The sequence below is a fragment of the Pyrus communis genome, chromosome 17 (genome assembly GCF_963583255.1).
Source record: "Pyrus communis chromosome 17, drPyrComm1.1, whole genome shotgun sequence".
In the NCBI taxonomy this organism is placed as follows: Eukaryota; Viridiplantae; Streptophyta; class Magnoliopsida; order Rosales; family Rosaceae; genus Pyrus; species Pyrus communis.
In genome coordinates this window covers 391,537-414,604 of record NC_084819.1, presented here as the reverse complement: position 1 = coordinate 414,604, position 23,068 = coordinate 391,537, and the positions used below count along the sequence as shown (strand labels likewise).

At 37.9% G+C, this 23,068-nt stretch overlaps 3 protein-coding genes across 5 annotated transcripts; all 3 read right to left on the bottom strand.

Moving 5' to 3' along the window:
• Positions 1–207: 207 nt before the first annotated feature.
• LOC137722335 (uncharacterized) lies at positions 208–11,138 on the bottom strand. Of its 3 annotated transcripts, XR_011066754.1 has the most exons (20): positions 10,513–11,138; positions 9,547–9,657; positions 9,336–9,392; positions 9,100–9,176; positions 8,912–9,011; positions 6,933–7,006; positions 6,256–6,356; positions 6,058–6,161; positions 5,840–5,893; positions 5,698–5,753; positions 5,566–5,604; positions 4,706–4,847; positions 4,260–4,444; positions 4,021–4,088; positions 3,799–3,871; positions 3,146–3,207; positions 1,783–2,962; positions 1,484–1,680; positions 1,123–1,213; positions 208–690 (listed from the first exon to the last, which is right to left on the bottom strand). XR_011066754.1 is itself a non-coding variant. In XM_068461312.1 (19 exons), exons 1-19 carry the CDS (start codon positions 10,591–10,593, stop codon positions 1,203–1,205), a joined length of 2,772 nt encoding a protein of 923 aa, XP_068317413.1. In that variant the 5' UTR covers positions 10,594–11,138; the 3' UTR covers positions 1,099–1,202. The 3 variants fall into 3 exon arrangements, 2 of the variants coding, with proteins under 2 accessions (XP_068317413.1, XP_068317412.1); XM_068461312.1 differs by lacking the exon at positions 208–690 and having other exon boundaries at positions 1,099–1,213; XM_068461311.1 differs by lacking the exon at positions 208–690 and having other exon boundaries at positions 1,099–1,680.
• Positions 11,139–14,768: 3,630 nt separating this feature from the next.
• On the bottom strand, positions 14,769–18,595 carry LOC137721719 (cyclic nucleotide-gated ion channel 1-like). The gene is made up of 7 exons (XM_068460744.1): positions 18,471–18,595; positions 17,826–18,234; positions 17,306–17,482; positions 16,529–16,812; positions 16,122–16,236; positions 15,632–15,892; positions 14,769–15,381 (listed from the first exon to the last, which is right to left on the bottom strand). Exons 1-7 carry the CDS (start codon positions 18,497–18,499, stop codon positions 14,959–14,961), a joined length of 1,698 nt encoding a protein of 565 aa, XP_068316845.1. The 5' UTR covers positions 18,500–18,595; the 3' UTR covers positions 14,769–14,958.
• Positions 18,596–19,785: 1,190 nt separating this feature from the next.
• Positions 19,786–22,836, bottom strand: LOC137722525 (putative WEB family protein At1g65010, chloroplastic). Its single transcript, XM_068461549.1, has 2 exons — positions 21,702–22,836; positions 19,786–21,519 (listed from the first exon to the last, which is right to left on the bottom strand). The coding sequence occupies exons 1-2, from the start codon at positions 22,716–22,718 to the stop codon at positions 20,248–20,250; spliced, it is 2,289 nt and encodes a 762-aa protein (XP_068317650.1). The 5' UTR covers positions 22,719–22,836; the 3' UTR covers positions 19,786–20,247.
• Positions 22,837–23,068: the final 232 nt, after the last annotated feature.

The window sequence follows — 23,068 nt, the reverse complement described above, 5'->3', positions numbered from 1 at the left end:
TGGATCCATAGAGGATCCCTTTCCTTCTTCTACATCGTATCAATAACAATCAACATTATTTACTCCTACTTAAATTTCATTTAACCAAAAAATTAAATTATGTAAACCAAACGATTAATATTTAGAAATTTTTCATCTACTCAGAACACGAATCTATACACTAGGTTTCAAGCAACATTATCAGCATAGTTTGTGATGGCTATAAACTCATGGGTCAAGTTGCACATTTTGCTAAAAAGGTGCGGACGCGAAAGTAAAACTAAGATAATCAGGACCGCCACAAAGAGTGACACCATCTTCTTTTTTCTAATTTCTTCTTTGGAATGGCATGGAACGGAACACTTTTTGGCAAATGATAAGGACAATGATGCGTGGTGACTGGTGAAGGTGTCCCATTTCTATTTTAAACCGCTTAAAATTCTCAATGAAACAGGTTCACTATCACTATGTTGTTTCCTTATAGTAACATTCTGTTATATGTAAGTTTTTCTTTACATGACATGATATTATTGGATTGTAATATCACGTGACGGTAAACACGTTCCATACAAGTTGCTCTCCTCAATATATCGTTCTTCTTATTGTCAACATGCATAAAGAGTCAAGGACAGTTAACTTCCAAAATGGGATGACATCGAGGCCTGAGGAGGACCACTTTTGATTTGAGTACGATTTGCTTCATTGCACCGACTGCAGAATTGAAAATCCGTAAGCATAACAAAGGGCGAGCGGAGGTTGAACAGGTTAAAATTCGACACGTAATTTTAAAGAAGTAATTGTGCATGTTTCAAACTATGATTTACAGGTATTAGGGGGAGCGTGGTACATTTTCCGGTGAAGAAGTCGTCGAGCAATGAAATGAAAATACACATGCAAATGTTCAAGACAGAACGCATGCAGTTAATTGAGCTCATGGTATATGTAGAGGAGAGATTAGGAACTGGAAGGTGGCAATTTTTACCACCGATTTTATTCATGTAAAAAAATTACGGAGTTTTCCATTGTGCTCCGGAATTTTTAGTTATCAGATCCATAGAAAAAATACAATTATCAAAATCTAACGACTAAAAACATCGGAGCATAAGGCACCATGGGGTACAAAAGAACTTTAGTGTAAATTACCATCAAATGCAGTTGAGCCATACATTGGGAAGACTCTGTGGAGCTTTGGCAAATCTGGAACCAAAGCTTAGGCATCCTCCTCAAGATTTTTCTGTATTAACTCAGAATTAGATACCTGAACATGGTGCGAAAACAACTCTTTTTTTTTTTTTTTTTATAACCTATTTGGCTATTTCTTCAAGACTTCCCCCAAACCTCTCCCGGCTTATATATTACTTCACATCGAGAGGGTTCGAGGAAGCGAAGATTTCACTAGACGCTTCTTTTACCATACAATCAAGTTACATGTTACAATATCAGCATGCACAGTTAAAAACAGAATTTTCAAAGCACTTTGCCTTGGTTGCAATCTTTCTCACACCTGTTTCGTTGTGAGAGGATCGTGAACTGACAGACGATAAATGTATTCTGTCCATTATGTTGATCTGGGGAGCCTCGAGAATTGCCTTGGGCATGTTCAACGCGCATTGCATCCCCCAAATAGATAGTGGCCTCATGTATATTAGAGATCTGAAGTGGCCGTCCATCGTCCATCCTTCAGGCGTCTGGAAAGCGTATCTGTAGGTAGTAGAACCAAAATAATAACTTTGTTAATACCAAAACATCTGGAAAGCGTATCTATAGGTTACTCTAAATAATGTAGGTATAAGTTCTACTTACCCAAAGCCATCTTCAGACCAGCCGGCAATAAAAATACCTTCAGCAGTAGCGAATGCCTCTTTCTCCTTTCCAGCAAGAATCATCAGAGCAGCCACCCCATATGTGACACCAGTCCATATTTCGCGTGACTGCATGCAAGACTCATCCACCTTCCCATTGGGATGCATTCCGTTTACGGCACCCATTTTTCCTCCCTTAACTTTCATGACATTGAAATCATAGATTTTCTGCAGAGAGCTTTCGATTTTAAAATCATCAAAAAGTGAAGGTAAACCAGAAGATGCCGTATACCACTGCCCAGCCAGTTGATCTGCTTGTATAGACTTACTGTTACTACTTGATCCACTATCGTAATTAAAATAAGAACCATTCCACAATTTTTCCTCAAAAGATGGTTTTGCCTTTAAAAATTTGGTTTTGCACCATTCAGCAAAGGCCTTGTCGCCTAGTTGAAGGGCCATTGCGGCTGCAGCTTGAAGTGCAGCAAGCCACAAGCACCCACAGTAAGCACTTACTCCATGAACTGTCCAAGCATCGTAGGTCTGATCAGGGAAACCATCATTTTCAATGAGACCATCATTGTCCCGGTCAAATTGTTCCATGTACTCCATTGCAGCACGAACAGCAGGCCAAACATCTACTCCAAATGACATATCCCCTGTTGCAGAAAAATCTCTATACACCTGAAGCACAAACTTTGGGTTCAAATCCTTCCACTTACTAGTATCATGAATATTATATGCATTCATTTCGTTCCAAGGATCATGTGTTCCCAGATCATGAGGGACAGCTCCTCTAACCTTACGAATTCCCCAGTTACCCTCCGCAAGAAACTTTACTTTTCTTCCATCTTCTGATAAGACAGCTTTTGCAAAGTCCCTTTGAATATTAAGTTCAATTTTGGGAAACAGCTCGAGAAGGGCAAATGATGCATAAAAGTGTACGTCATATGTGTTCCACATGATATATTCCACTCCTTCCAGATAGAGGAACCTCCCAACATCTTCATTGGCAATTTGTGGGTCCAAATGTACACTCCTTTGGCAACCAGTAGCAGTGTGCTCAACAACTGCGTTGTGATTGCTATTTACTTCAGTTTCACTAACCTTAACATCTGTATTTTCAACATTTGTCAATTGGTGTCGATTGTCTGGAATGTTTGTTGCTGGCAAGGGAGAATCTGTACGAATCAATCACAGTTATAACTCATTTCTCAGTTTTATGGTAAAATTAGCCAAAAGGGAAGGAAATATTTAACAAAAAAGTGCACATTCGGATTCGAGCTAGTGTCCACATGAAAAACATTCTTAGATGCTATTTCCAGATGTGAGACATCAAGGAAATCAGGATTATAGATAAATACCGATCCAAACTGTCCCACCAGCCACCAAAAAGTAGAGCTCATTGAATAATGTGAACTTGTACCTGCAAACATTTTGTGAAGTATTAGCTGCAAGATCGATGAACCAAGTTCATAGCAAATCATTGACAGGTAAACATAGCAAGGTAACTTCTCCATGTTTGCTCAATGGATTATTTGTTGGGGAGTTTCTATTTGTAATGGAAATGAGCAAATATGATGCATTGACCACAATATTTGCAGAGACCATTGAAACTGGACCAATCATTCGAGTGAGCTCAAAACAGCTTTCAGTGGACACAGTTGTGTGCTGTTCGTTGAGAATAATAAGGAAGGTATCTAACATCACAATCTCATGAGATGCAAAACCGACTCCAATGTTTGAGGTGGACAGCGCTATCCATTATAACAAACCAAAGGGAACATATTGCGCACACACATGCAAACATCTTTCTTTATGTAAGCCGTTCTTTATGCGAACCGGTGCACTTATTTTTCAAAATTTTAAGAATTGACAACGCTACTCTAAACTTAAGCTCAGAATTCTCCTGCTGGGTATTTTTTGGCAGATTCACCAACTTAGGAAACCAATTTATTATCTGATGGAACATTATGATTTAACAAAGAACAATCACAGTTAATGATTCCATTCTTACCATTCTGGTAATGTTTCATCCCTGAGGATAGGGCTTTGCCACTTTTCAATATCTTCTTCCCATCGCTTATAATCTGTCCAGATTTCAAAAGTGATCAGGACCCATCACATGTACCGCACCCATTTTTAAACAAGAAAAAGTATGCCAAAAACTAAATCTAGCGAATATCAATAGATTAGTGCCTTGATGAAAAGGTCACAATACAAACAGAGAGATACATACTTGTCAGCGCATCATGCACCAAGTCCTGAGCTGCCCTTTCAGAGGTCCCATAGAATTTTGTGTACCTCCTGCAGCAAAATTACAAATTCAAATAACCCAAAATGCACATCACTAGTGTTGCGGTCGCTTTCTAGAATACAACTCTTAAAGGCATTCATTTGTAAATCATATAGGTACAGTACCGCTAAATATGCATCATTTTGAAGCAGCTTTTCGTGTGTAAATCACAATAAGCTTACCTATGGTATGAGCTTCCCTTCAAAAATTTTACTTTTGGAGATGACCATGATACGCCAAATGCAACAGTGCACTTCCCATGAGGTTCCACCCAAGCAGTAGCTGCTACTGCAGCACAGAGTGTTTCTCCAGGTGATGAAGACATGCATGGTCCAGAATTGAAATTATCACGACCAAATTGCCCATCCTAAAAAGACAGAGAAGGGGGTTAAGGAAAGGAAAAAAAATTCACTCTGTAAAACAATGGAAGGAACACCATGGCAAAATCCAAGTAGAACTATTCTCAAAATTTGAACTTGATCAACCAGGTTGCTGAACGACAGCATTTGCTGGATAGGACAGCAAATTGATTCGGCTAAATAGAAAAATGACGCACCTAGCATTATGTTACACGATAAAAAAACAACAAGGTGCACAGAATTGAGAAAGCAAACCACAGATTTAATACCTGCACCATTTTATTCCACATTTCTTTCGCCGTAGTGGTACTTCCTTCAGATAACCCAAAACATGGCAACACACTCACGCTTACATTTTGAGTTTCACACGCAGCTATTGCAAATGTAACAGGAGGATTCCCTTTTGCAGTCCTGCAACATAGGCATTGTTGTTATAAACAGTTAAAATCAACTGTAACGAGTTGAAGTTTAAAAATAGTGAATGACAACAACTCCCAAAATCAGAGAGTGATAACTTAATAATTTGGTTCAGGTTACCAAGAACCATAAGAATATAATGCTCATTATTTTGAACAAAATAAGAGGAGTTGAAAACAGAATTTGTAAAAAAATTCTTATAGTTGAACAAAAACAAGAACAGGTATTGAATAAGGTGATTACAAGCAGGACACTTTCAATGTTAACAAATCAGGTGACCCCAATTACCAATTATGAATTTTCCACAGCACTTATTGTTGATGACCGGAAAAGACTTACTAGTTGTAAAAATAGGAGAACATGGAACTCAAAAAGGCAAGAATTGGCATTGAACATATCAATTCCAATAAATTAGTAAATATGTTTTACTCTTACCAGACGATCAATCTTTCTAAAATCTTTAAATATATCTGCTTAAATGCTCCTATGACATCTGTCCATACTTCTTTATTTGTGCTTTTTATTTCATTTCCTGATATTTTTACAAGGAATTTTGATTTTGAGTTCATAAGTCAAGCAGAAGCATGTTGACTTCTTTCACTTGTTTGGGGTTGTTTGAACACTTTGTCTTCATTGGCCTAGAAAACAGTGTATCGGCAGAGAAATCTGCAAACCAACCGTCAAATAAACATAATAAGGTTTGGTGACTTGCTTGTGATGTAGAAGTACACCAGAGACTCCATCTTCGCCACTGTCAAAGCAGAGAAGTAAGTTAGAATATGTTAAAAACACAGTACTAGTATAGTAGGCAACTAGCCGTACAACATCCACCAAATTTACTCACATAAATGGTTCATTCACATGATCGCCCGACAAGTGTGAGACTCCTCCAATTGAATTCTACACCCAGAAAAGCAATAATTACTAAATATCCAAGAATCTTTGAATTGCTCAGAAACCATTCCGAAAGAAAAATATAACCTTACCGCCCATGTAAATAGAAGGCTGACTTTTGCTCTTTCTTTTCCAGTGTTCACCAACTGTATCAGAAAGAAGACTCTTATAAACAAATCACATCATAGAAAATTACATTGAAATTCTTGTGCAAGATCCTTATGTTAACACTTGTCTAATATAGAAAGAGTTTATGGAACAATGAACTTTTTCATCTGTACATATCTGGTATCAAGTTGAATGAGCCTACCGTGTAAACAAAAACGGCTGTAGGAAGACTACTTTCTCTATAATTATGAGGGATGAATGGCGATATTTGCCGACAAGAAATTTTCAATTCTGGGTCAGGTTCACCTAGAATGAAACATAATACAACCCAAATTGAAACAGCAGCTTAGAGGGCAAATTATGTGAACAATGGCTAAAAGGAAAGAAAGAAGAATGATACCATCATATATGGTCCATGCCCTTGGAAATAGTGCATGGTATGTTGAATGCTGGCCACCCAGGTTCCATCCCCATGATGATATACCCTGATCATCAGCTTTTCTGCGAAAACAGTCAAATTAAATCAACACGTCAATAATCAGGAAATTTCAAATACTATAGGTATAAATTTAGAGCTACAAAAATAGTACAACCAAGTTCATGCACTATTCATCAAATTGCTCGTAGCCATCAACAAAACTGAAAAGTGAGATGCATTATTACAAATGAGACACCCTCTGATAATACAAACTAGCTACACTCTGACGATAGTCCAGTTACAATGAAATATTGCCTCGTGTAATAATAAAGTCTATTGTTCTTTGATGCTTCAATAATTTCTTATTCTCTATAAATTTTGATACTTATAATGTTCCTGAAGAAGTGTCACAGCAGACCACTAGACCACGTACCCAAGGAACATTTGCTAGTTAGACTTCTTCGATTCCCCTTGATGCCATAAAAGGAAGACACTATTACATATGGTCCCACAAGCTTGGTCTTGACTTGCAGTAACCAAACGTAAAAAGCATGAAGAATTGTATAGGTATGATGAATTCATCATTCAGTGAATTTTGGTGGTAAGAAATTGTAATTATTACAGAAGATGGTTTCTAAACTTAACGATTACCCTCTTACCCTAATCCTTCATGATGACCCGGGGCCAAGACTGATGCATAATTTTTATTCGTTCCTTCTCTAGATATAAAAATCTGCAATAGCACATAAATCTCTTAGTCACAATTACAACATTACAAAAAGTAAATAGGACAAAAGAAATGAGCTCTATCTCTAGAAACAACTAATAAAATATTAACATTCACTTCTCCTGTACATTATACAAAATAATGCTTAAACATTCCTCAGCTAAATACAGTGTCAGTAACAGACTGGAGTTGCAAAGAGCAGCCAAACTGAACTGTACATTTTCAAAACCCTTCCCTTCATCATCCTTGAAACAACTAATTTGCCCGGTATATATTGATTTTCACAACACCATCACAAATCGTCCAAATTTTCGTTGTGTTCTAAATTCAAGACCACATTATCAAATGTTTGTATGAACTACATTTCAGTAACAACCATGAGCACGTAAATTGAAGTTTCCTTGTCCACTGCTCTTGAATGTATTACAAAAATGTCCTCTTTGTAGCCATATAGCAACATCACAATCTCCAATTCTCCATATGGTCTCTAGACACTATAACATGACAAGTAAACTTACAGGCAGAAAACAAAAGTTTGATTTTCGCTGACAAGAGATTTTATTCTAGATTTTGGATTGATGTGCAATGTGCCTCCACCAGAACTATAAACAATTGGGATTGAAGGAAGACCACATAACCAACTAAACAAAGCGAGGGAAGTAGGGGTTGACAACGGACGGGTTGGCCTGGGTTATGCCCCAATCCATTGGCCAATTTAAGGATACCGGGTTGGTGATTCTAGGAAACCGATGCAAGCCAATAAAATTGGATGCCCGACACACCCAGACCAATCGTTTGCAGGTTGGGTTGAGCGGCTTTATCGGGTTTCACAACTGGGAGGAGGGACTGACTGAGATATACCAAAGAGAAGAGTGTGAGGGAGTTAGAGGGAGTGGTTGTGGCTGAATTTGGATGCTCAGAAGCTTGGAGCAACAACAAAATTCCAGAGTGGGGCGGTGGGGGCAACTGATAAAGAGAACAAAACTAGAAGGATTTAGAAGGTGAAGGGTTTCAAATGTCAAACGGTCCAGTGGTGTTAAAGAGCCAGAACATTTTTCTAGAGTTAGTAATAGCAAATCAAATGAAGCCATGCATACGGTAAACCCTTTTATTAAAGGTTGAGTTTCAACTGGCACATAGTGTTGCAAACCGGTTTCAAACTTCGCCATCTGGTGGGCAGGTTACGACCTGATATTAAGTTTTAAAAGTGTAGAACCGACCCAACCTGAATTTTATTGGGTGGGTTGGTCAGTGTGGGCTACCCATGAAAATGTCCACTCTAGAGGGAGGAAAACAAATAGACTACCTCATTCACATATGCAATTCCTAGGGTGATGATTAAGCACGGAATACTGAATCTCTAGCACTTAAAATTTTAAACCCAGAAACCTTTTGAACTCAATTGTAAGTATTAGCTTCAGTTCATAATTACAACGAGTTCCAAGTATGTTAATTTTAAGAAAAAAATGGATACTTCAGTGGATGTGGTTGTGGAGTTGAGGATGGTCTTGCCAATTACAATGACAGGGAACAGTTTGTATTTGGTTGGATTTGCATATACTGAACATGAGGTGGTAACTATGGTGATAGAACCCGTATCTGTGGTGATTGTAGCAGTTTGCAACAATAGTAATAAGGTGGGTTCGAGCGACAATATCAAAAGTGATGTGGGTGCCAATTTTGATATAGATAGTGTGGAAACTGAGCAAATTTTAAACCCAGAAGCAATGATAGTGGTAAAATCTACATAAATGACATAAATGATGATGGTAATGTAATCAGGCTAGCCTGAGGTAAATAAATAATATAAACGAAACTCACAATATCAACACATGTGTAGCAAATATGTTACGAAGAAGCAAAGAACAACATTAAATTACAACTATATAAGATCAAGGGTAGAGATTTTACAGAGAACTGATTGGCCATGACAGGAGAACCTTTGCAGATACCAGGAATGATTTGCCATTGCCTGAACTCGCCTCTAAAACCTCTAGATATGCTGCCACTTCTGTAATACATGTAGATAATTGCTCGCTATTAGATTAACAAAGATAATAGTCCATAGAACTCAGGCAACCTATTCATTCACAACGTACCCCATCCCTCCAAGTGGAACCCCCTGAGCTGCAGATGGCTTGCAACTTTCTCGAGTAAAAGGATCAATAGGTGCTTTCTGCATGGATAAAAAAAATATGCGGCCAAGTTTCAACAACCTTTGTAACGACATATCTTCACCCGTTCATTTGACAGGTGGGTATAAATTGTACAAATACCAGTTGTAAAGAACAAAATAGAAAATGACTTCTATATCTAGAAGATTGAGATAATTTACCCTTCCGTGAGAAGCCTCTTCCCTGATGTATGACCACAGGCGTATACCTAACCGAACCTAGTATTCAAATTTTCCACACTAGTCAGAGAAAGATAACATGTGCAGGGGATACTGGAAATTGGATGAAAATAGAAAAGCTCCAAACATGAGAATGCACAGGACGTATTTATTAGTCAACGACATTAAAGAAAACAAGTAACAACCCGCTTACCATTTTTATCGCTTCCCTAAATGTAACACTAAATTCTCTGAGAAGATTAGCATGGCTATTTAACTTCCTCCTCCAGGCATGTTCTGGTGGGGCAGCACTATCAAAATCAAACTATACAAAAGTAACAAGAAAAATAATCAGTTTGAATAAACTAAACAACATGGCCCCCTCAAAAGGTTGAAAAAACCACAAAAGATAATAGCCCAAAATCAGTTTGCTTGCTAAGACAGTAAGAAATATGCTAAACAAAATTCACAGAGAATGCGAGAATTGTTTATTTTTTAGTAAGGGTTTCATGGAGTAGATATAATAGATTAGCAACTAATAACCCAAAATCCACCAATGGTAACCGACACAAATGTCAAATTACACACAGACGTAGGACTCCAGGCATGTCATGTTCTCACAATATAGAAAACCAGAAGAAAAAAAGAAAGATAAAAACCATTCAAATTAAGCATGAATTTTAGTAGGAAATCCTACAGGTTAAGCATGTGTAGAACTAACACTTGATAAACCGCAGAACTTTAAGTTTTAACATGGCACGGATTTTGATTCACTCGATCTGCAAGACGAGCTATTTGATTAAACTACGTTAACAAATAAATTGTTTCCATAGCTAATTAAAATTCCCACTGCTTACTCCAATTCCTTCGAAGTTCAAAAACTTTTGAAGAATATGCAAATGAAATCACCAAATAAATTGCATTGCATACATTAGACAACAGGGTTTAGGATTGAAAGGCACTTGAATTTGACTATCATCATTGAAACCAAACATATAGCCATGATCTCTGACTTTACTAAGTAAATTCTAGAGTTAAAGGAAGTTAAGGAACCCATATTTGCTTGTTTTCTTGCCACCTCTTACATTTTCTCAGCAACCCAAATCAATAAGACAAACAAATAGAGAGAGAGAGAGAGAGAGAGAGAGAGAGAGGAGAGAGAGGAGAGAGAATAACCAACCAGGTGCAAAGTGTTTTTGCTGATATACTCCTCAGGCGGCCATGAATTCTTTCTACAATGGAACAAATGCCCACTAACCATGTTGACTAATTCTCAGCAGCAGGTTTCAACTCAACTCCTAATGAATCAAAGCCAAAGCCTCCCAAATTTGATGTAAGGGAAGCCCCAAACCGAAACCTTCCTGCGCCTCCAGACAACGACACCGACCGCCGACCGGAATCTTATCCAAGCTTACACCAACAGCCAAGCAAGCTGAAAGCTTTTTTTTTTTCAGACCCAAAAGATCTTAAATTTGAATGAAAACCCAGAGGCAGAGGCAGGCCGGAGCTGGAGCTGGAGGTCCACCGAATCGGAAACCCAGAATCCAAACACTTTTCGCGATTCGGAAACCCAATTAAAAGAAAAAGGCAATTGATAGTTGATTGGATTGGATTGGATTGGAAAGGGATTAGAGGTGGTGGTGGGGGGGGGGGGGGGTGGTTTGTCGCGGAGAGCAGGTCGGCCGTCTGTCAACTCAGAAACTCCAAATGCCTGGTGTTTACGAATCCGTGTCCCAGATCGCCAGGTGGAGCTGGCTCTCTCTCTCTCTCTCTCTCTCTCTCTCCTGTCCGGCTGTTTCTTTACGACTTGTGGAAGAAAGAGCGCGTGACTGAAAAGTCGAAAGCTTTCGTAGCTTTTATTCCAATTTGCTACCCGAAATTTACAGCAATTGAAAACCAACAACGAAGAAATACTAGAAAGTGAAAGTAAAAGAAAAGAAATCAATTTATTTTATTTTATTTGTTGTTGCTATTCTGATTCAGAATTTCATAATCCGCCCACTACGACATGATATAACTTTTTCTTTCTCTCTTGTTTTTTTGTTAAATTAGAATAGAGGTAGTTATAGAAATTCGTTTGAATGTATTTTTAAAATAATCGAAATTGTTCTTATATAAAATGTTTTTGGATTTTAAAAATAATTGAAATACTTTATGCAATAAGTACTAATTATATGTTTCTTCCATGAAGCATTTAAGTGCTTTTACATGATTGATTTGCACTTTTAATAAAAATTGAATCTAAATATTTTCATAAAAAACGCTTTTAATTATTTTAAAAACACATCCAAACAAGCTTTAAAACACTTGACATCTCTACTAATAAGTACCTATCAATCTCAAATTTGTTACTGGAATATAGCTCTCATAATTATAATTTATATTGCAAAAGTGTGGTGATCGCTTTTTTACACTCAAATTGAAAGTTCGACTTGTTTTTCTGTTAAAGTTGTCTTATTGTATTGTACGTTTTATCTCTACTTAATGAACTTGCGTAATTTTCCTGCCGAAGAAAACATTAATGTAGTTTTTGAAATGTACAAGTGGAACAAACAACAACGAGAACAATAATAATAAAATAATACAAGGCGGACTTTGGCTTGGCAAAAATAAGGAGGGCACCGGATTTCCATTAGAGCGTAAAAGAGTCATGGAAGGTGTGCTAGGACTCACTAAGTGGTCGGATCAAATGGGCGATTGGCATTTTAGTCAATGTCCAACCACCAATACTCAGGCACCAATCTTCTAGAGGGACATAATCATGAAACAACCCAACATCACTTTTTACTTCTATTGTCAATTATTTTTCACTTGCTTTCCGTCAAGATTTTTAGAATCAGGTCAATAACGGTTATGATGTACAATTTAATCACTTACACATCTTTGCATATTTTGAATTTTTATAACAAATGATCTCGGTGCAATTAGGTATTTATTGTATCGAGTTTCAAATGTGAAATGCATTCTTCAATACGTTGTTAACTGACGTGGATGACACATGTATATATAATATAAAATTATGTATTTAACTTCCTTATAAAAAAATTACTAATGTTAATGGTAAGGAGAGTGAAAAAAATCATAATAGAAAATAAATATGACACTGATTTTTTTGAGCATTGAAAGCAAACAAATTATGATCAGAAAGATTATACAAGTCACACTTTTATAACCTAGAAAAATAAGTGATCAATTTGCATGATGTTGCTAGAAATTTGTAAGGTATTAGGGGTGAACTAAATATGTTTCTTTGGCAGTAGAAAGAATACAAGTTGTTTGCTTGACACTTGAAAAATAAAATGGAAAATAATTGTTCTAGAAGTGACAACAACTCTAAAATTCTAAATGCATAGAAAAGTATGGTGGTCAAAATTGAAAAATAAACGCAGAAAAATAAAAGTAAAATCGGATTGTAGTAGTGTTGGACATATTGCACTTAAAATTGATTGGTACACATATTGCACAGTTAGTGGCATATATGTAGTGATATTAAAATTCGATAGAGATGAATTTGGATCTTTTTTTCTTTGGACTACGCGGGAATTTGTTGATGTATCCGATTTAATCTTCTTGTTTCCAAACGTTCTATAAGAATAAATTATGAATGAATAAATTACTGTTCCCATCATTTATCGAGAAACATTTATTCCAAGTCATAAATTCACGCTTGTAATACGTGGCAATGCACATAATCTATATATCTTTGAAAAATCTATTACGCCTAGATTATGATTAATATTTAACGTAATTGATTGATGTGCTTGTTTTATTTAGGATAGTTTTAACGAAAAATCCACAGTATTGTTCACTTTAACGAAAAACTACATTTTTGCACTAAAAAGTCAAACTTAATATTATTCACTTTACCCTTTATTTTATCTTTATCGTTAAAACTCAAAGTTTTCAAATCTTTTTCATTAATTTTTCTTTTTTTTAATGACATGTTGATTGATTTCGGTTCTTTTTTTTTATCAGGCGGTTGCCTGCTGGTGCAACCTGATCCATTCATATATTTTTCTGTATTTTATTTATTTTATGTCGATATCACATATTTAATTTTTTTAATATAACAATTGTTTGCTTCTGGTCGAATAATTTTTTCAAATAAGTCGGATGAGGGGTCCATACCAAAAATAAAATATTGATGGCGGTGGGTCGGTGGATTAGACCCGTAATTTGCATGGGAGTACAGGCGGTCACAGCTTAACATACCGTACAATTAATTAATTAATAATAATTATCAATCGTCACTCCCTTACTACTATAATTTGAGATAATGTTCTTTTTTATTTATAATTGAAATGTTTATATTCGATTCATTTGAACAACATTATTATGGTTGATCCATTATGAGTTTTAACTCATTATCCCATCTCTTAGTATAAATAATATCTTTAATTAAAAATAATAATAATAATGAAAATTACCACTCACCCACAAGTCACACACACCAATCACGTGTTTTTTAATTATATTTTGGTAATTTCCCATTTATACCCCTTCATGGCGTGGGCCATCAGACCAACTCCAGCAGGGGAGTAGCCTGATGGACTGGCCATTTTTCCAACCCAATAGCTAGATCTGCAAGCTCCAACCCATGCAGACGTGTGGACTGAGGGGGCCCGAGTGAGAGGCCTAGTTCTAATTGGTGGCCTGAGAGCCTGAGGCTGTGTGATGTTTGGCTGACATCAATCACATTTTAAAATTAATATAAAATATAAAATATTAATAAAAAAAAGTAAAAAAGTAAAAAATTAATTAAAAAATGTAAAAAATATTAATTAAAAAAAGTAAAAAACTAATAAAAATCCGAAATTTAAAAAAAAAATGATTTAATTTTTCTATAAATATGTTATCCTTATCTTCCAACTTACACCATAATTTTATATTTTCTCAAATACTTTGGGTTGTAATTTCTTATTTAATGACACGTGATATAACAAGACCGATTAAAAATCTTATCCGAAATTACAAATAAAATTATTTTTTAATTTTTAAAGGGTTCAGAAGTGAAAATGCAAAAGACAATTACTATTTATTAAAAACAGTTACCGTTCATTGAAGGGAATTGAATAGGAAGTTGCCCTAAGGACCTTCCTCACGCTGGAGTTGGTCTCAAATGGACTTACGAGCCGCCCTACACAAAGTTGGCACTGCATCTACATTACATTTTCCGCCAGCCGTTGACTAAAACTAGTTGAAAACAGATTTACGACGACCGTATGAAACGGGTTTACATTACTATAAAATTTTCAAACTAAAACAAGTTTTTGTCCCAAACCTTTTTCATACAGCTTTATTAACGCCCCGAGATGTAATGGTGGCAGTAAATTTGTATCATAGAATTTTATCCAAATCTACCTGTAACATTGTGAATTTTTTTTTCATTATAACTGGAATACGAGTGGTACATCATGTATTTTTAAATAAGTGATGAGAAATTTTATTTTTTAACACATATCCCACCGTTTGTATAGTGACACGTGGTATACCGTCATATGTTCCGATCAAATTGAAAAATCTCTAAACATTGCGGATGCACCTGGAAAATACAGTATTCAGTGCAAGAGGGGGTGTACTACGAAATCAACATGCCACAAAAATCTTAGCATATTGATTTCGCAACCTAGCGGGTGCTCGGTACAGATAGAGGGTTGTCGATGTCATTGGTCCAAAATTCAGAGACGAGACTTCTCAAGTCGTTGGCCATGAGGGTAAACCCTTCAACTTTTGTACTGCACTTAACAATTCTAGTGGAGATGGGCAAGTCATCGGAAGAGGAGGCAACATTAACGTTATACAATGCCCAATTTAGAAGTTCTTCCCCGTGAAAATCACCTCTCTCAAGGCAGCTAGTCCTTGAGAAACCACTTCCACCAATGTTGCTAGTGTTGTAGGTGCGGACCGTGCCTTGCGTGATGAAGAGCATCTTCTCAATTGGTTCCATCTCCCGAATAATGTACTTGTTCTCGTTATAGATCATTGGCTTGAGATAACCGTCACAAACTTTTCTCAACACTTCGTCATCCATGGCTTGAAGCACTGGTACCTAAGGTTAGAATTTGATACATTATTCCCCAAGAAAAATAAACAGAGTTAATAAATCTAACAAGGCACATCATTAATGTACATTATATCCATATCTGTAAGGTCAAAGTATCTAAACTATCAATAATATCGACTGCATATCTGCGTTTTAAAATGTGTGGTTAACCAGTGTAGAAAAATTCAATATACTACGATGGATATGATCAGAACTTTTTTGTGAAGGGTCTTTCTTGATGGAAAGAAAAACTTACCCTTTTCAGCGTAGCCAAGCAGAGATGGCGTTTGATGAGTTTGAGACATTCTAAGGGAAGACCAATAGAGAGTATACTCTCGACATTGACATCCTTGTTCGCATCAAGTTCCCGTAGAGCACATGACATGATCATCTTATTCATATTCAAAGGGATGTCGTTGTTATGTAACCACGATGCTATCGCTGGACCTCTCGTCCTCTCCATTTTCATCAACTTCCTTTGCTCCTTTGATCTTTCAGTTGACAACAACATATATGTCTGTATACCAGAACAAGTAGCTAGGTGATCGATCAATTCATTAAATTCTGAGAATGCATGACAAAACTCTAGGTTATGATGAACAACGGAGAAAGCTTTTACAGTCACCCGATTGAGTAGATTCAGTACATATTAGCAAGTTAATATTGTTTTCGTAACAAAGAAAGCAGTGAACAAGCGTAGCAACCATTCAAGATTATTGTTTTACGGAGACGGACTAAAAACCAACCTGCATAATTCCATTGAGATATATTAAGAAGAGAAGCATGCCAATTATTGAGATAAAAATTGCAAAGAGGTCTTCCCATGCATAGGTACTAGTCTGCAGATTTTGGCCAAAAGAACTGCAAAGATGAAATGAAGTCGCATTATCTCAAGTATGCGCTCAAATAAGAAGCTCGATCTACAGCCGTTTCTTTATGTCAAAAGCATTAGTTAAGATCTCATCTCCATATGAAGAAATAAAATTCTGACCAACATCGAGAGAACGACAGTTGCATATAATCATTTTAGCATGAATGAACAAATGGACAATACTACAATAGCAAAATTGATTGCGTAATTGTTCACCCCCACCCAAAATATAGTTCAATATGCAAGATCAAATAGTTGAGCCTTCCATATGCAATTACATACCTAAGATTTCGCAGACCCCACCAGAAACAGTGCAAGAACTTTTGTGGAAAATCGCTTGATCTCAACATATCAGATTGAAGGGCATCAAGAAATATACCAAAATCAAAGAGTGTTGTATTGGGTGGATTTATAGGACATAAATTATTTACAAGTGCGATATTTCTAAGCGCATGATCGTCACAGTCAAAAGAACTAGCTTCACAGCCATTTGTACTCCGACATGCAAATTGCCAGCAGTCTGTTACTCGTTGAATAGAGAAAAAGTACCAAAGGGCACCAAATACCTATAAAGGACCAATAAATTAGTTAATGATAATGATTGGATTTTAGAGAAAATTCTGAAATAATGTAACTGGTTTGAAGAGGACGAAAGTACGTTTATTAAGTTTTCACGAAATAAAAGCTTCACAACGTCTTAATGAAGAATGCAATCAGATTTTGAAAGCCAAAGAAGTAAAAAGAAAACAAGGCTGTTAAATTTTGAAAGATCTGAGAGCACCATACCAAGCAGCATTAGATTGTCACAGTTAGGCAGTGACTCATTGCTCATGATAATGCAATCTGAACCCATTAAATAGACAGAAATAGGTGGCATTGCCTCATCTAACACTTGCGATTAATGTATATACATCATTAAATCTGAAATACAATTCTTGATGCAGACTACGAGCAACTTCATTTTTCAACATGTACGTTTATCATTCATGGATGACTTGCAGGACAAACGTTTTAATAGAGTAACTACATTAAGTAAATAAAGAGGAGATTGGAACTTACATGACTTGCAAGGATGAATGTAAAGAATTTGAAGACAGACTGAACATGATTCTCAAGCTGTTTACACGATAAGTAGATGCGAAGAACCCGCAGCACATATTGAAATAGAACAAGAGAGTTTGGAACTATCCTTGACCTGAAGCCTCTCATGTTTGTGAAGAAAATGAAAATTAGTACCTACACACAATACAAAGGCTTAAGCAAAGAGTTATACATCTCGTCATTGTGTAAATAATGTTTTTGTTATCACTTGAGGGAGGGGGTCGGGGATTCAAACTTGGAACCTCTTCCAACACTGCGAAGAGATGAATCAATTAGGGTATTGACCTCTCCTAAAGTGAAATATATCACATGTAATCAGCTGAATCCTGGTCTAGCAGTAATTTCCAGTTCTATATGCCTATACAAGCAAATATCTTATGCATTTATAGTAAAATTGACATCCTAACATGTGAGAATCCAATCCTCCTTACACGTTAACAGCCACAGAGGTTAGAAAAGCAAAGGCGTCTCATTGTACCTGGGGAATGGGAAGAAGGGCTAGAATGTCGATTAGGATGTGTGATCGCCAAATCCACTTGGCCAAATCCAGAGCATCCTCAACTAATATCGCTCCTTTAGTCAAAACTATCGTACTGCAATAGGACTTCCCCATCATCCTAAATGCCCGAGCTTTAGGTTCAAAATAAATTTGAATAATAACGTTCGCTATGTAAAAGAGATCTGTGAATGATCTCAAAGCAAGAGCTGTATTCTTCAACTTCTTGTCCAACTCGAGACACTTGATATCCTCATTGATGATAGGAATGTACAAGAATAAAGGATCTAGGAAAAGAGCAAAGACGCATGATATTATAAACATCCTCTTCCATATCACAAGGAGCAGTTTCCTCCTCATTGTGGCCTCCGCTGCACAGTGTTCGGCAATACTGAAAATGACGCAAGGGAAATAACATTAACATTGCAGCCGTCAGAAAGAAGAAACATGAAAACGGTCATTGAAGTAATATACGGTCTAGAGGGGCTTCCAAGTTAGTAGAGGTTCCACCAGACTAGGAAGGTAGACTCGAACTTCTTACAACATTGGGAAGAGAAATACCATTAGACCAATAGCTTCCAAGTCCTATTGTTCGACATAAGAAAACAAAGAATTGTATAAACCAACCTCACAACCGTCTCTTCGGAGTTCTCCATAGCTCAGTCTTAGTTTTGATGCAAGATCCTCTGAACTATTAACGCACCAAAGGAGCTTCTTAAAATGTCAATGTTCTGAATAATGTTGACTCCAGACTCCAGTCTCCTGCAAATATGGAGAGAGACAGAAAGGAGTCAATGTGGAATTAGCTAGAGAGGGAGGGAGGGGGGGGCCCTAGAACAGAGGTGTTTGTAATTGATTTCAACGACTTCCTCTGCAGTCGGGCCCACATTTTGTATTATGAAAAGCCTTCAGTATTTAGTATTAAGGATAAAAACGTAATTGCACTTACAAGAGATAATACTTAAAGGTTAAGGAATCTTCGTTAGTTTTGGAGGTTTTCTTTTCTGTTAGCTGTGACAGCTTTTGTATAAATACCCAAAGTTTAATGTTATTCATTTTATCAATGGAAAAATACTTTTCCTAATATGGTATCAACCGCCTATAGTCTCCCGACATCTCTTTGATCCAATTTTCTCGCTTCTCTTTGCACCGCCTAATCTTCTTCATCTTCTTCGATCAATCGATCGATTTCTTGATCTTAAACGCGAATTCTTCTTCAACCTACAGCTATAGTGACCCTGCATCTCCTTCTTTGGAATCGAATTCTCCTGTTCATCCGTTTCCTAATGCAATTCCCAACCCTAATTTTGCGATTTCTTCTTCCATTACGATACAAAATATTGGATCCATGGTTCCAATCAAGCTCACTACTACAAATTACCTTACATGGAGTGCTTTGTTTGCTCTGATCTTCCGTCGTTACAATCTCATTGGTCTAATTGACGGAACTATGGCGGCACCACCTAAATTTCTTTTTGATTCGTCAGGGAATCAGACTGCCACTCTCAATCCAGCCTATGTCTCTTGGTTTGAGAATGATCAAAACATTCTTATCTGGATTAATTCAACTCTTTCTGAATCTTTAATTCCTTACACGGTTGGTGTGACTTTTGCTCGAGAACTTTGGTCGAAATTGGAATCACGACTTGCAACTGCTTCTCAATCTCACATTCACAAGCTTCGATCTCGTCTTTGCAGTCTTGTTAAAGGTGAATCAACTGCTGCTCAATATCTCCAGCAAATTGAAGAAATCGCAGATGCACTTGCAAGTGCTGGTGCTTCAGTCAAAGATTCATAACTAATCTCAGTCACTCTTTTCATTTTATCAATGGAAAAATACTTTTCCTAACATTAAGAACGGGTCAAAATTTTGGTATTAATTCAACACAATCCTGGCAGTAGCAGGTGAGAGTGCCCCAGAGCAACCGTACTTTAGAGGCTATAATACACAATCCCAATAACATTAAAATTCGACTGAGGATATCGCAATATCTATCAAAAAAGGGTAAAGGCTCCCAACAGTTTACAAGCAACATAAAATGAAGGAAAAGAAACAAATCCAGAACCACATCACAGTTCTAGAAAGAAAAAACAGGGAATATAGAAACTCCACAAAAGTTACCGGAATAAGCTTGGCGGGGATTCATAATTTGAGAAACCCACAAAGAAAACACTCAAAACACATCCAATTCGGAAAAAGAAAAATGAAAATTTGAGTTTCCTATTCTAATTTACCTCTTCTAGTAATAGTACATGAAGAAGGATACCTTTTTTTTTAATGCCCAATTTAATGCGGTTCTTAACTTGTTCCAGCTTTTCATATCAAACTCTTTGTAGACTTATGATTTCCAATCTCGACAGAGATCAATAACAAATCAATCCTCGACTCTAGCTCTGCAAGTCGTCACCCCTGAGAAGGTTGAACTGACGCTGCTAATTCTTCTAACTGCTGCCTCCCAAGATTAGATATAAGCTCCACGGAGATGAACTGCTTTGGTAATCTTTCAACCTCTTCCACCTTGAGATCGTGTAACGGTTGAAGCTTATTTGCTTCAGAGTCTGCTGCTTCAGCCTCCGCAAGCAGAAGGTTAGCTTCTTCAAGGTTACCCAACTCCAAAGCAGCTTCTCTTTCTGCTTTAGCAATCCCAGATATCAGAAGCAACCTCTGAAACCTAGCCGTAGCTAGCTCTTTTTCCTTGGAGAAAATATGCCCCTCTGTCTCCTGCAATCTGTTAATAGTCTCTTTTATCTCTTGCTCGAGCTTCTCAAGCTCTAAGATGGCTTTTTCCATGTCATTCTGTATCCCTTCCTTTTCAACATTCAATGACTTAGCCTCGGCAGCAAGTCGTGCTGCTTCCTTAAAATTTCTTGCAGTTGCAGCGACTTTCTTTTCTGCTTCCAGCTCTGGAATTCTTTTGTCTATGAAAATAATTTTCTGCTTAGAGGATGCTATATCTTGCTGAATGCTCGACTTTTTCGAAGACAGTTCCTGCAGTGAAGCTCTTGAGGCAGAAACATCCTGTTGGAGCATTTCAACATCCTTGGAGAGCTCTTCCTCAGTCTTTGCAAGCGTGATCTTATCTTCCCTGGACTTCAAAATAGAGGACATGAGAGTTTTTCTAAGAGCAGCAACTTGTTGGTATGCCTCTGCTTCCTCTGCAGAAGCCCTGGCTAGTTCCCTCAACTTTGCTTCCCTCTCTTGTTCCTGAATGACGAAGGCATCGATTTCCGTCTTTTTTGTTGACAGAGCCTCATTTTCTATGTTTATCTTAGAGAGGGCCGCTTGCAAGTTGGTGGACTTGGCCTGAATGGTGGATTGCATGTCCTGGAAGCCAGAAAGAGCAAGATCAATCCTTTCCTCAACTTGTTTGATGTCACGATCATTTTGTGCAATCTCTTGTTCCTTCTGTTTCACCAAAGCAAGTAGCTTCTCCAGTTCGTCCATGAGAACGTCCTTTTTCTTACAAAGACATTCTTTCTCCCTCTTGTCATCCTCCACCAAAGTGTCAATGGAAGAGTCCAAGACAAGCCCAGCATCATCGATGATATGGGATTCAATCTCCAGTTCCATTTTCTTGGCATGCAAGGCTTCAGTTGATGAAAGCCATTCTTCTGTTTCTTTTGAAGAGTGGGCTTCTGCTGTTTGTAAGACCAAATCTGCATCATTCGAGGCATCCTGTGATATCGAACGAATCAAACAATCATCACATTACTCATTACTATATGTCATCATTGTCATGTCATAACTTTCACAATTGCCATTCATTCCATTATCTCCATTTTGTTTGTAGTCTATGCTATTAAAAACGATTAATTTCTGCAAGCAAATAATCAAAAGGTGGAGGAGGAGGTACATACGGTGGCAAAGCGTTGAAGCAGAGAAGCACATTCTTCCTCGGCGGTGATTTGGGATTGGAGAACTTGATGCATTTTGGTGTCCACATCATCACATTCGGCCTCGGCATCTCTGAGGGCGGCTAACAGAGCTTGCTTCTGGCTCTGAGCAGCTGCAAGGCTGTCACTGAGCCTTTGTGCAGTGTCGAAATCCTCAGCCTCGCAAGCCTCTTCCAGCTGCTTCTCGAGATTGGCTTCATTGACAGAAGCCAAATTGAGATGCTCGGATGCTGCCCTTCTCTTGGCAATGGATTCCTTCCTGGCGGCGGAGATGGAGGCGGCCAATTGGCGAGCGTGACTGAGCTTGTCGGCGATCAGAGCCTTGCTCTGGTCCAACCGGAGCTCAGGAGGGGCTTCTTTGTCATTTACGACCACTTCTACTGGTACTGGTTCTGGTTCCGATACTGATAAGGATACAGGCGGATGCGGGGGAGGAGGGGGAGTGGAATCAGAAGATGGAGTAGAAGTAGGGACCACGGGGGTGGTGGCGATGGAGGTGGAGGTGTAGGGGAGGGAATCGTCGTCGAGATCGGGATCATCGGTCCTGGAACTGGAATAGGAATCGCGGGCGTATCCGATGCGGAGGCCAGCGGCTCGCTTTTTCCGTCTGGAAGTGGAGGAGTTCTGTCTGGATGCTGTCGCAGGCGGTGTTGGTTTCGATGCGGGGGTTTGATTCTGAACAAGGTCGTCGCGTGTCTGTGTTAGTGGATCTTCTGGTTCTGGTAGGTTCTGGAATTGGAGAGTGAGGTCGGAGAAGAGGTTCTCGTCAAGAGGCTCGGAGGACGATGATTCTGGCGGAGGTGGCGGAGGTGGAGGAGCATCTCCATCTTGGTGAGATTGAAGGGCTGGATCTTGACCACCGTGATCAGGGAGATGGTGCTTCTCCAAATCCTCCAATTGGGGTAGACTGTTATTACCGGAATTGTTAGGGGTAAACAAGACCATGCCCTCGAAGAGGGAATCCATTTCGTCAACCTCCATTAATGGCTACCCCTCGAAAATCGATTGCTCTCGTTGATTACTCCTGAGGCTTGGAGTCAAGGACGAAGCCGCCTTTGTCTATAGGAATTGAGTCGGTCCCTCTCTGGAGCGGAAAGGAAACAGATTTTTACTTCCTTAACGCCCTGTGAGTTTTGAATGCTGACATTTGCTAAAACGTCCCTTTACTTTTCAACTTTTTGGAAAAGAATCTCGTATTATTGTATATAGTATGATTAAAAATTATTTAAAATTTAAAATTAAATATAAATATTACTTAACGAAAATTAATTACACGATATACAATTAATAACCACAATCACGGAATTCTCGAGATCCCCAGGAAAAGGATC